The sequence below is a fragment of the Austrofundulus limnaeus genome, unplaced genomic scaffold, assembly GCF_001266775.1.
Source record: "Austrofundulus limnaeus strain Quisiro unplaced genomic scaffold, Austrofundulus_limnaeus-1.0 Scaffold1263, whole genome shotgun sequence".
Lineage (NCBI taxonomy): Eukaryota > Metazoa > Chordata > Actinopteri > Cyprinodontiformes > Rivulidae > Austrofundulus > Austrofundulus limnaeus.
In genome coordinates this window covers 50,297-62,847 of record NW_013953665.1, presented here as the reverse complement: position 1 = coordinate 62,847, position 12,551 = coordinate 50,297, and the positions used below count along the sequence as shown (strand labels likewise).

Below are 12,551 nucleotides of genomic sequence, written 5' to 3'. Positions count from 1 at the left end.
GTTCAGCGAAAAGCTCAGCCCGCCGCTGCCTCTCTTCCACCGACAACTTCTTGCAAGCCCGGCACGCCGGCTCGTCCGCCAGAGCCTGGTTGGCGTGCGCGGGGCCGAGGCATCCCTCGCACGAGACGTGCAGGTCGGTGGACAGCATGTAGCCGGTGTCGCAGACGGGGCAGATCTTCGCTTTCCCAGGCATCTTGTAGGTAGGAGTAGCGTAGCTATAGCTCTCGAAGGCTGAAGAAAAAAGGGGAGCCGAGCACAGGTCCGTCCTCCCCTTTTATACGGACCTAGGTGGGGCCCACGTGACGTGGGCGTAGACTATTGGCTCTTCAGAATGCGCGAGCGCGCGCGGGGGTACCCATCTGCGATAGCCTTAGAGGGCGGAGCTTACACGAAATAGAACAATGCGGTCCCACGGCCCTCTGCCACCCAAAGTTAAAAACTGTTTTTCTTTTGAGGCCCTCCAGGTGGCGCTCATGGGCCCATGGGTTAAGAATCTCTGTTTTAGAGCTATACTAAAACCATGTGTATTTATTGACATTTTTGGCTATAAAAAGACGTGGACAAGTTTGGAAGGACCATATTTGGATCTTTAGTAGTAAACAAATGGATGTGATCGCTTTTACCTCATTGTTTGCACAGTGCAAAAATAGTGTTGTCTTGGGAAGAAGCCCAAACATATCTGCATCTATTTGACCCAGAGTTGTCACAGTGTCTCAAATCCTTCTGAATTTAGTTTCTGTAATTCTGGAGCTGCGTTTTGACACATGCACGAGAGCTCTCTTTATGACAGCTCCAGTGTAATTCTTCCCTAACAGCATTTTTAAAATCAGTGCAACAGTTAAGCTTTTCTTTATTATGAGAGAAAAACTCATTGAGATAAAAAAAAAAATCACATTTACAGAGTTGCCTGGCTAAAACTGGCAAGAAAAACCAACGTTTCACAAAGCAAACTTTAACAACGTCCTGATGCATCTCAATAATCCAGGTAGAAAAATTAAATAAAAACAAAGAAACAATAAAATCTTGACCTTTTTTAAAATAGTGTAGACCAAAAGATATCTGTTCATATCATATATAACCCTTAATGATGATAACAGTATTAAATACAATAAAATGTTGAAAATCATCTTGAGAAATGATCCATCTTTGCATGCTCAGAATATAATTATTATTATCAGATAAAAGCTTGCTGCATATTCTGCAAGAACTGAGCCAGTTTTTTGTTCAGACCATAACATTACATGTTTCATGAGAAAGCCAAGTGCAGAACTCGTCGTAAGTTCTCGTATAACTGGAACGTTAACATTTCTGCTTTTCTGCATTGAACACGCCCACTTCAAACCTTCTGACCAATCACGCTATAGTTGTTGGACACCACAACTATAAGAAGTTCTGCCTAGATAATGTGTTGAGAACAAGCTTCAAGAAGTCTCCTACTTTCTGCGAGAACAGAAATGGTGTCATTCTTTTCCAGCAGTGCTGCAGTTTTCTCACTTCTGCAGCAGATTTTAGATGTTTGTTAGAATGAATTCCTCTTTCTGTCTGTCTGACACGAGTCCTGTTTGTTTGGGGTGTTTCAAACAGAGCTACGTTGGTACAAGAGCTGGTGGACCGAGGAGAGAAGATGCTGAGGGATGGACTGGAGTCGCCAAACACAAGTTCTTCCAAACTGAACGAGTCCATCTGTGCTCAGCTGTGTGAGGCTGGTCTGGAGGCCTTGGCTAAAGCCACTAGGTACAACATCAGCTTCTATAAATGATTTTCTGTTCATCCAGAGCCAATAGATATACAGGAGAGATTGTAATGACTGCATGTACATACAGTATATGTGACTAAATGACTGATTGTTGTGAAGATGTTACTTTGAAGCACACACTGTTAGTGATGATGGAACAATCTCTTTCCTGTCTTTAGATACTGCAATGAGAAGAGTCCTGAAGCCATACGTATACTGCTCCCTGCTGAGACTACACCTATGGTCATTTCAAGATCAACAACTTACTGTATCAAAAACATGAACAAGTTAAAATGAGTGGAACATTGAATTCTTGTCTCTCCAGGTCTTGGTTACTTCTGAAAACATCACCAAACGTCTTGCTGCTGAAAAAGCATGTGGCTGGCTGTCTGCCAACATCACAGGTAAATAGTTACAGCTCCAGGGAAGAGTGATTTTTGGCTCAGGGAGGTAACTTTTGGGTTAGCTCTATGGTTTATTTTAGCATTACAAACCTGACAGAAAAAACATTCTGTTATATGATCATATAAATAAGTTAAGGCCGGTGCTGGTGAGTTCTTACACTAAGTCGAACTATATAAAAACATAAAAAGAAAATCATGTCCTTTTCTCACTGTGAAGCTCTTGTGAGGCGAGAGTGGAAGAGCAGGTGTGATCGTGTGATGAAGGGTCTCGGCAGCCCTGTGGCTTCAGACTCAGTGGACGTGGACGGGGTTGTGGCTGAACTGGTGAACTCTGAAGAGTCAACGACTCCCAAGAAGAAACAAGGAAGTGATGGACCGCTGTCATGTCCTCCTCTCTGTAAACACAACACTTCAAAACCCTCAGACATCCTCATTGAGATTAAGGTACAACTTATCTTTTGTTAGATTACACTCTTAAGCTGCTACACCACGTGCCCCAGTTGCATCCTTTACATTTGTCTTTCGTTGACTTTTCTATACAAACATTAATAAATTGAATATCTGTCTGACTTAATTTGAAATGCAGGAGTTGCTGAGCATTGCTGTGGGCCCCAGGACTGACGAGGAGCTGCTGACTGGCTCTCAGCTCAAAAGTCTGCTGCAAAGAGTCGAAGACACGCTGGCTTGCAGAAAGGTACAACAAAAGTGTGAACTAAACACCTGTGCTGGATTTTGACTGTATGAATCACACTCTTTGTTTTTTATTTCTTTGTTTAGTTTTTGTTGGTTACGTCGGAGCAGATGCTTCTGAACTGTACTGTGCTTCTGGCCTGCAAGCTGGGTAAGAGACTGTGATTGATTTAAGCCTTTATAACTATAACCTAACATTGCATGTTTAAAAAAAATAGCTGGGTTATTGTGTAAAGGCAGCTGTGGCTCTGTGGTTGAAGCAGCCATCCTCAAACAGGAAAGCTGGAGGTTCAATTTCACCAGTATGTAGTTACGTTTTGAAGTGTCCCTGGGCAAGACATTGATCCCCTCATTAGTTACGTTTACATGGACATAAGTAATCGGATTAAACGGCCATTCGGAATAAAAATGCGTCATGTAAACAGCCCATTCGGATTATTCTGATCTGATTCAGCTCGATCCAAATGAATTTGTAATCAGAATGAGAGGAGTGGTTTATGCCAATTGATAATCCGAATGACGTGCATGTAAACAATTAATCTGATAATCTCATTCTGATTGTGGAAAACTGACCTGACTGCGCATGTCTGCTGACTTTCATCCATCGGTTTCTGCTCTTTTGAGGAGGGAGGGACAGCAGCACTATTTCCACCCGTTTTCTCATTCAATAAAGAAGGAAGACACGCAGCCTGCGTCGCTTCGCAAAAAAGAAAAAAATAAATGTCCGCGCTTCACTTGCAGCTGAACCAGAGAGTGCAGTAACGTCTCCACCTTGTTAAAACCTGTCGCAGGTCCATTCTGTACGATGGAGTAGCTATTAGGGCCACACAACAAGATTTTTAAAAAAAATTTAAATTACAAGAAAAAAGTCATGATATTACGACATTAAAGTCATATAAAAATAAAGTTGTGATATTACGAGATTAAAGTCGTAATTTTATGAGATTAAAGTCGTAATATTACGAGTTTAAAGTTGTATATTCTGACTTTATTCTCATAAAATTACAACTTTAATCTCGTAATAATAATTTTAAAAATCTCGTTGCGTTACCTTGCGTTGTAATTCTGAGCACTCAGAAGCTATTTGTTTATCTTCATGACGAAAGTAGAACATTTTTCTGTGGGTTTTTTTTAGGGAGAGTTAGCAACTGCACATGTCAGTGCTTCTATTCTGAATAAAAGCCTGGTGCATGTAAACACTCGTAATGATCGGATTGTGCCCATGTAAACGATACATTCAGATTATTTAATCCGAATACAATCCGATCTAAGAATTTTGCACATGTAAACATAGCTAGTGTCTTCATTCACACACCAGTATGTGCCCCATTGGTGTATGAATGGTATTCAGCAACGCAATATGGGCCAAGCAAAACAAAAGGCTGTAAAAGTAAGTGTACTTAATAAGAAACAGCTGGAGGAGCATTTTGTAACTAGTTACATTAACTGGCAACAGGTCAGTAAAAGGACTTTGTATAAAAAAATAATTTCAGAGGCTAAATCTCTCATAATTCTGCCAAAAACTGTGTCTAAAAAGAGTGGAATAATTTCAGAATAATAATCCTCAACAGAAAATCAGGAAGACTTTGAACATCCTGTAGTTCATAATACAATTAAGAGTTGAAAAATCTGGTGAAATGTCTGTGCCCAGGTCAAGTCTGAAAGTTAAAACTGTACTGGTGAACTTCATGCTCTTGAATGACGCTGCATGAAAAACATCAGACTCCGTTATGAACATCACTCTGTTGGCTCAGGAAGTAGTTGTCTGTAAGGTTTCTTTCAAACCTTTACGATCAAAAGAGTCATTTCTGCTCCATGGCTCATTAATAAAATGTGTCCAGAGCCGCAAAACAAGCTATGACTGTGATTGTCAACTGCTGGTCTGTGGGCCTTTTCGGGAAAGTTTACGGCCAGGAGGAAACATTATAAAACAAAAAAAATGTATTGTGAGTTTTATTATTTATTATAATTTTTAGACTTCAGGACAAATGAAAAGACCATATTCATGTAAACAAGAAAAATATTTTGTATAGTTTATACCAAATTTCATAAACTGAACTATTCAAGCACATTTTTTTCCTAATTCTTATTATGTAGTCTTTAAATTATAAGTTAATTCTGAAAGATTTAGGAGAAAGATCATAGAAAGAAGTTGGATTAAGTAAACAACAGCCTAGCATGAGCTAACACATTTTACTTTTTGTATTAGTAGAATTGATTTCTATTGAGACTGAGTACAAAAAAACAAACCAAAAAAAAAAATAAAGATTCTGTTATGTTTGGTCTCATTTTTCAAAGGGGGGGCAGGGGGACCAAAGAGCCACATGGCCCCAGAGCCGCAGGTTGCAGACCCCTGAAACAGGCGTTTAAAAGTATAAACAGGTTTTAGAACAACAAATGCTCCCATTCAGACAGTGTTTTTCAGCAGGAAAATGCTCAGCTACTTACCACAGCAGTATAGCTTTGTTGTAGATGAGTTGGACACTAAACTGACCAACTTGCTGTCCAGTTTTAAAGGGGGAGGGTATAATATAAAATCAATTTTTTGAGCTTTATATCATGTTATGATGTCATTCTTGCAACAAAAACATACCCAGAGTGTTGCTTTGACTCATTCATGCATGTTTGAGAAATCCTTGAATTTCCTGTGGTGGACATATGGAGCTGCCTAAACACTTGCTGGTACAAAGCACCGCCTATTTGTACCTAGCTCCTCCCTGGAGCTCAGTTCACAGCTGAGCTCCCGCCCCACAGAACAACCTCCCGAAACATTGTTTGAAACTGTGCTGAAGTGGGAGTGTTAGGAACGGTAGGAGGCTTTTAAAAAGAAAGACCAATTTCAAGGCATTTAGATTTATTTTTATATACACAACATAAATGAACTGAAGGTAACATAGTGTAGGAGGTAGGCTTATGGTGAAATAAGCCTTTCTACATATCTCTCATAACAAGGTTATGAGGAAAGTTTTGCCAAGGTATTTTCTCATTACATTAATATCTTGACTGTGCAAAGTGAAAAGTGACACAATAAGGGAACGTTCAGACAAGTTCAAGTTGATTCATAAAAGACTATGCAATCATTTATTTACACAAATTGAACAGATCATAAGTATACCTGATTGTGGTTTTCCTATAACAAGCTTCAAAGTTAAATGAGATAAAACTCACGTCCGAATTTTAATTCACATCCAACTCAGATTACTCATATATAGAACAGTAAACGTCAGTTCTGATGTTAACAACCAAACAATTTACTGGCACTCTTTAGCTTAAGTTTTGGCATAATAAAGAATAGAGGAAAGGATGAAAATAAGGTTAGTATTTTACTACTCTTATTTTGTTAAGTGTTACAACCAGATCAGCACGTCCTCTCTGCGCTCCGATCTCCACATGACACGTCACCCGGAACACGACAGCGTTACCTGTTGCTGGTTTCTTAACCAAACCCTGGGTAGACACTGTCTCACCTCCGATCAGTCAGGGAACGTTTTGACCGGCCCGCTCACTATTCCTCGGCGAAAAGTGTTATTTTAGGCAACTTTCGTCTGCTTCGATCTTCGCCAGAAAGATTCAAGCTGATGCATCCGGTTCCTCCTTTCAAAATAAAATCTCCCCGCGGGAGTTGAAAACACTTAAAGACTTGTAATCTCAAGTGGGACAGTAGGCGACTTGCCTCTGTCCTGGCCGTTAGATCCCCCTAATTGGCGTATGGGCAAGACCTAACGGGCCAAGCTGGTTTCTCCGAAGAGAAAACTCAGCCTTCCTTCCCAGTTCGGCATCCAGGAAGAAGTGTTCCGTCACACAAAGGCGTCCGTGTTAGTAATAGAAGCGGACGACTTTGGTTCCGCCCTCAGGCTTAGAATGAGTCGGAGAAAAGGAAGAAAGATAAAGACTTTGCCAGCCAGGCGCCAACCAAGGTCAAATTCTGTGGTTGTTTTTTAACAGAATATGATAACCTCTTTTCTAGCTTTTCCTCTGATAGACTCTAAGAGAAATCACTGTAAAACATTTATAATGATTAATTAACATTTCTGTTTAAGTAATCAGTCTGAACCATTTGTTGGTCCAGATAAATGAAAGATTTTCTCAAGAAAAACTCACAATCATATTACTGTGTTTCCAGTAAAATAAAAACAGTGATTTATATAAAAACACAATGAAAACATGGTAATGGTTTTCTCTGTGATTTTTTTTATACCATTACTTAATCTTTTAGGCACGATAAAAGAGTAGAAGTGATTCCACTTTCTTTGTGAGAGTCATTATATGATTTAACAAATGCATAAACATTCTTAGTTAAACAACAAATGAATCACTAACAGAAGAAATTATTCTGTCCATTATCTGATTAAGAGAACTGAGAAATTCTCTTCTAGGTTGAAATGACCTGTCATGGCCTAAATAGTTTGTGACAGAGTTCCTGTCCTCTCGTCAGGCCTGTCCGAGGCCTGCTTCGAGGCAGTAAATCTTGTTTCTTCACTCGAGGTGACCCCTACAATAGTTACTTGATTGTGGTATAGAATTGATCTATCTTCTTGGAAAATACAGAATTCCCCCCTTTAAATAATGGTACACGGTATTAGTTAAAATAGTTGATAGTTGATAAGTTTACTTTGTTTTATTGTGATTAAACTAAGGATGCAGAGGATTTGCAAATGATAGCATTCTGTTTTTTATTTACAATTTGCACAATGTCCCATTTTGTGGTTGTACTTCTTGTTTGTACTTTCTCTCTGATGCAGTTGTTCTTAAATGTTTTCTGCCAGTCTGAAAGTTGTGTGTGTCTGTTTAGCGTCTGGAGAGCTGCCAGTACGGTCTTTGTTGTGGTGTGGCGAACATGATGGGGTCGCTGTGGGTCCCGGCCCAGGGTCAGAGCCTCCTGTGTCTGAACTGCTGGAGCAGCTTGCTGAGCTGTGGAGGAGACGCTGCCATTTGTCCGCCCCACTTCATCAGCTCTTCACCCCTCTCACCATCACTGCTGTGCTGAAGGCCAGTGACATGGAGGTTTGTCCAACACTTGCTGATCTAACTAATGCAGGTGCATTAACACGTTAACAAGACTGACATGTTTTGTTTCCTCTCACCCCTCACTACACGTCCGTAAATCGATAAGGCATCACAGATGAAGGCTGAGAACCAGTCATCTACATCCACCAGACTTTAGCACCTTGTTTGTAAAACTGAATCACAAGCATTGGTGTTTTCTACAGTTGGTTGACTGTGGTGGTCATCGGAATGGGGTTGTGTCTAAGACAGGGGTGTTTCATCCTGGTTCTTTAAAGTGTAGCTGCGTTTCCATTGCAAATGTGCGCAAAACTTTGTCGATATTCTGTTAATGTCGAAAAAAAACACAGTTTCACAACTGTGATGTTTCTATTAAGTAAGAAATGCTATTAAAGTCACGCGTGAATACGTTTGTTCTCGTGATAAGTCATTACAAACATGGCGGTAATGGATGTAAACACACAGCATATTGCTACCACGACACTAGCGTTCATCATCAGAGGAGACGTTGGCGTCTTATCGAGGCTTTCCAGTGACAAGCCCCTTATACTTACACGGTACGCTGTGTTTTTGGGAAATTGTAGTCGTGAGTTTACTACTTTCTTTTACTACTTCGGTGATTTTACTACTATTTCTACTTCCTGTTATCTTCTTCTTCGTCGTCTTTTTCGCCAGTAAAAACAGCCGGTTCTTGATCACGTGACTCTCGTGATGCGAAAAAAATGTTTCCATTGCAGTTTTGCAAAATACACCAATTTCGATACGGCCGAAAAACCACCTCATCTCAGCGCAAAAACTTTTGTCGAAAAATGTAAGATTTTACAAAATTGACGTGTTTTCATTGAGCAACTTCATTTTCATCTTTGATTATATGTTTTAGAAGACAAACTACCTGTTCCTGATTCGAAAGCTGGTGGACAAAGGACTCCTGAGTGAGGAAGAGGTTCTGTCTCACTGGAAGAAACTAACGGACCTGGCCTTGCCAGCAGTGAGTTTTTACCTTTCATCGTGTGTTCTTTTGAAAGTGTCTCTTTTAGTTGTGATTTGATTTCTTTGACCATCCCTGTTATTTTTCACCTCACCAGGAGCTGATAGAGAATTTCCAGCTGCAATCACAGAGTAAAAACCTCCTGGTGCCTCGGACTGAGCTGAAGTGCATCGACACACTGCAGGTTTCACATCAGACAGTAGAGGGCGCAACATGACTACAGTACCAACACCAGAGTCTGATCACCACAGTGTCTTTGTCTACACGCTTTTTTTCTCTCCCACGAAAAAAGACTTAATGTTTTTCTCTATAATCTACCAAAAACTCTTTCAAATCAACTATTTTGTTTTCACTTGTGAATTGACAGTTTTCTCTGCTCATCAGCTGAGGTGCCAGTGACAAACAGAAATCAGAGTTTCTCCTTGTAAACAAGCTGGATCAGAGGATTGTGACGTTTTGGAAAATTTGTTTATAATCAGTGATTTTAATATTCAGTTTAACAGACACAACCATCGACTAAAGCTTAAATTAAACATACAGATTATTTTTATGGATTTCAGACCAGTGAGATAAAAAAAACATTGTCTTTATTAAAGTGTAGCACTTTCACATACTGCCTTTGACCGCATAACTAGTGAGAGCATGTTTAGCCCATAAATGCAGAGCTGCATTTGTGATTGTTTTTGTTCATGTTGAACGACGTTGCAATTTTTAAATAGAAATTTTATGACGATACAAAATGAATTAATGTAATAAAGATTTATTTGGATGTGCATTATCAGGTGTAATTAAGTGTTTATTTTTTTTATGTCTGGTATAATTAAATGAAGAAAAAAATAAACATTTCAGGTTTGTATTTGAAAAACTCATGCGTTCGATTTTGCAGAAATAACAGGAAACTCATTTCCAACATGAGCAAAAAGAAAAAAAAGATCCAAGTCACAACTGTGAATTACTTAGTTTTGACCTATTTTATATGTATGAGATAATTCAATTATGACTTATCTAAAGACTTATCTCAGTATTTTAGGATCTCATTAAGGTTTTAGCAGAAATGAGAATATATTTTCATTTTGACTCAGTCTCATGACTTCATATCTCTCACATGAATAAGTTCCTATCAGAATTCTGATTTTGTAACTTAACTGCGATATGTCCACATACTGTGATTACATAATAGTTTCATATGTCGCAGAAAGTATATATGTGCTCTAGCAGAGTTGAGAAAATGCTTTCCCAAAATTTTAACAGGATTGCACAATAATGAGATATTTCAAAATGTTAACTAGTTTATCTTTGTTGTGATTCTATCTCAAAATTACTGTATATCAGAAATATGAGTTAACTCAAAAAATTACATAGTAGTGTAGGTCATAGCTGATTTATGTCTTCTGTTGTAATTGAGTATCTGTTATTAAATTTCATTTCATTTAGACGGTTTCTAAAGTGACTTAATATGAGTTACCATATTAAAATGATGAATTTCATATTATGATTGAGATGGTCTACCTCAGTGGTTCCCAAACTTTTTATCTTCTGATCCACAAAATATTCATGGCAAAAACTTGTGACCCCAAATATRACTGGTTCTGAGTACACAAACTTTGTTAATAACCCTAAAAACAGAGGATTTTTGACAATCTAAACAGCTTGTACACAAATATAAATACTTATTTTGTGATTTTATAATAGTTATAGGGAAAATATTACATCAGCAATTATTTTATTACCCTTTAAATTGATTTCTGGAGATTATCCAAGGTGCTTCATGACCCATAATTGGGTTCCAAGCCCAACTTTGGGAACCAAAGTGCACTGGTTCCAAAACTTTTCAGCTTTTGACCCACAAATATCAGTAGCAGAGACCTGTGCCCCCAACTATTTTTGGATGATAAACATTTGTTTCTGGTCAACTAAACATGGGCATAGTAACAATATTTATTATTTTACATTTATACATTTTAAATACACTAACCTCACTCCTTTGTAACAACTAAGGCAAAAATACCATTAATTCAGAAAATCTTTTCAGGACCCCACCCTGATGTTTCGGGACCCCACTTTGGGTCCGGACCCCAACTTTGGGAAACACTGGACATACCATCTTACATTTATGACTTGGTATCCCATAATTTTGAGACATTACCTCTTTACTGAGACTAAGCCTTAAATTGAAGATAATTGTATTTTCTAAGTATGGTAGAATTCTAACTAAAATTCTCAGATTAAGGTCAGAATTCTGATAGTATTCTCAGATTATCAAACATTTTTTGCTCCCTGGCCCTCATCCTCCTGAAGAAATCGACTTCCACACAGAGACAGTTTAAACTGTGCTGGTTCAAATCCTAACAGACGTACAGAACAGATTCAAATGTGTCTTAAAGGGAGGAGTGAAGCCGCCTCTCCTCCCTCTCTTCCGGCCGGAGGGAAGCTTCAGACCTCCGCGAGGAGAGTTGGTCGCGCGGGCAGTTCGAGCTGTGACTGCAGGGGTCTCGAGCCGTGGAACAGTTTCCACTCACTTTATCCATGTAAAAAAAAAAAAAAAAACATTTCCTCATTATGTGTGCGGGTGAAACGTTACTTTCTCTCCAGTTCCGACTCAGCGGAGCGGTGAGTTGTGAGTAAAATCCTCAACAAGACATGGCAAATGTTAAAGTTGCCGTTCGTGTCCGTCCTCTGAACTCAAGGTAAGTTTTGTTGTTGTTGTTAGCTTATTGCTTCTACTAGCTAACATGTCAACATTGTTAGTTTTTGAAAAGCTTTTACTTGTTTTTCCTCTCTGTAAAACATTGTGTAGTGCGTGGTGGGGGTTTTGACTGCTGTCAGATGTTGGGAATTTATTTTTTATTTGTTTCTACTTTATCTAATGTACTGTTAATGCTAGCTGGACAGCTTATTTGAAGAAAGAAAGTCTTCAAATGGTGCACATGATTTAATAATTACTGTCAGCTGTGGTTCTGAAAACGAAAAGCTTTAGTTATGTTAAATAATCTCTAACATAATCATAATGGGGTTTATTTTTGTCCCACTCTGAAAGGCTGTAGATACTGTTTTGGCCTCTCAGTCTTTCTGTCTGTTAGCAAAACATCTCATGAACTACTGGATATGAAACTTTCAGAAAGTAATTTATAGATATAGATCTACAACATATTAACTTTAGGAGTCAATTCAAGATGATTGTCAGAACTAATCAACCTCTGCAAGCACAAAACTACAGATGACTCAAGTTACTTTTACAGATATAGAGCTACAAAAAATAATAAAAAAAAGGTAGCAGAGAGTCATCCTCAACCAATGCTCTATAAGCAAACAGATTATGCAAAACCTTTGTTAAAACTTTATTACCTGTTGGAGTCAACTCTGCCCAATATCTCATGACAGACGAGACAATGTTGAGTAAACCGATATGAATTAATTTTAAAGACTAACTTACCCCAAAATTAACCTTTTTAAGCTGATAAACTGTCTAGAATGTGTCTAAAATGTTATATAGTACTGTTTCTGTGCTAATTTTGATGTTTTTGTGTGTATTTGTTCAAATCTGTAATATTTGGTCTAAAAACGTGTTTTTGCTGCTCATATGGGTAGAGCAGTGGTACTGCAGGCTAATTTGCATATTGGTTAACGGCTCTCCACGGTGACGTGTTTCTCCACAGTTTCGTCAGAGCGGCTGTGTTCTGGTATAAAAGCCTCTCTCTAAGACACGCCCCTGCAGCAGTCAGAGGGTGGA

The 12,551-nt window shown here is 38.7% G+C and overlaps 2 protein-coding genes across 7 annotated transcripts in view; both read left to right on the top strand.

Annotated features, from left to right (window-relative positions):
* The window catches only part of cdan1 (codanin 1), a gene marked incomplete at its 5' end in the record, with an annotated part of 11,791 nt that extends 2,192 nt beyond the window's left edge, over window positions 1-9,599 (top strand). Inside the window, 9 exon segments of the mRNA XM_014031508.1 lie at window positions 1,585-1,734; window positions 1,915-1,978; window positions 2,061-2,139; window positions 2,357-2,583; window positions 2,726-2,833; window positions 2,917-2,980; window positions 7,622-7,833; window positions 8,714-8,821; window positions 8,919-9,599. Coding sequence (XP_013886962.1) covers window positions 1,585-1,734; window positions 1,915-1,978; window positions 2,061-2,139; window positions 2,357-2,583; window positions 2,726-2,833; window positions 2,917-2,980; window positions 7,622-7,833; window positions 8,714-8,821; window positions 8,919-9,038 — 1,132 coding nt within the window.
* Window positions 9,600-11,164: 1,565 nt separating this feature from the next.
* stard9 (StAR-related lipid transfer (START) domain containing 9) overlaps window positions 11,165-12,551 on the top strand; it is a 51,453-nt gene continuing 50,066 nt past the window's right edge. For 2 of the 6 annotated variants that reach the window (XM_014031502.1, XM_014031501.1), the window contains exon 1: window positions 11,175-11,508. In XM_014031502.1, the coding sequence (XP_013886956.1) occupies window positions 11,462-11,508 (47 nt within the window). In that variant the 5' untranslated portion in view covers window positions 11,175-11,461. Of the gene's footprint in view, window positions 11,509-12,551 lie in introns of all 6 variants that reach the window. The other 4 variants (XM_014031507.1, XM_014031506.1, XM_014031504.1 and 1 more) reach the window with 4 other exon arrangements.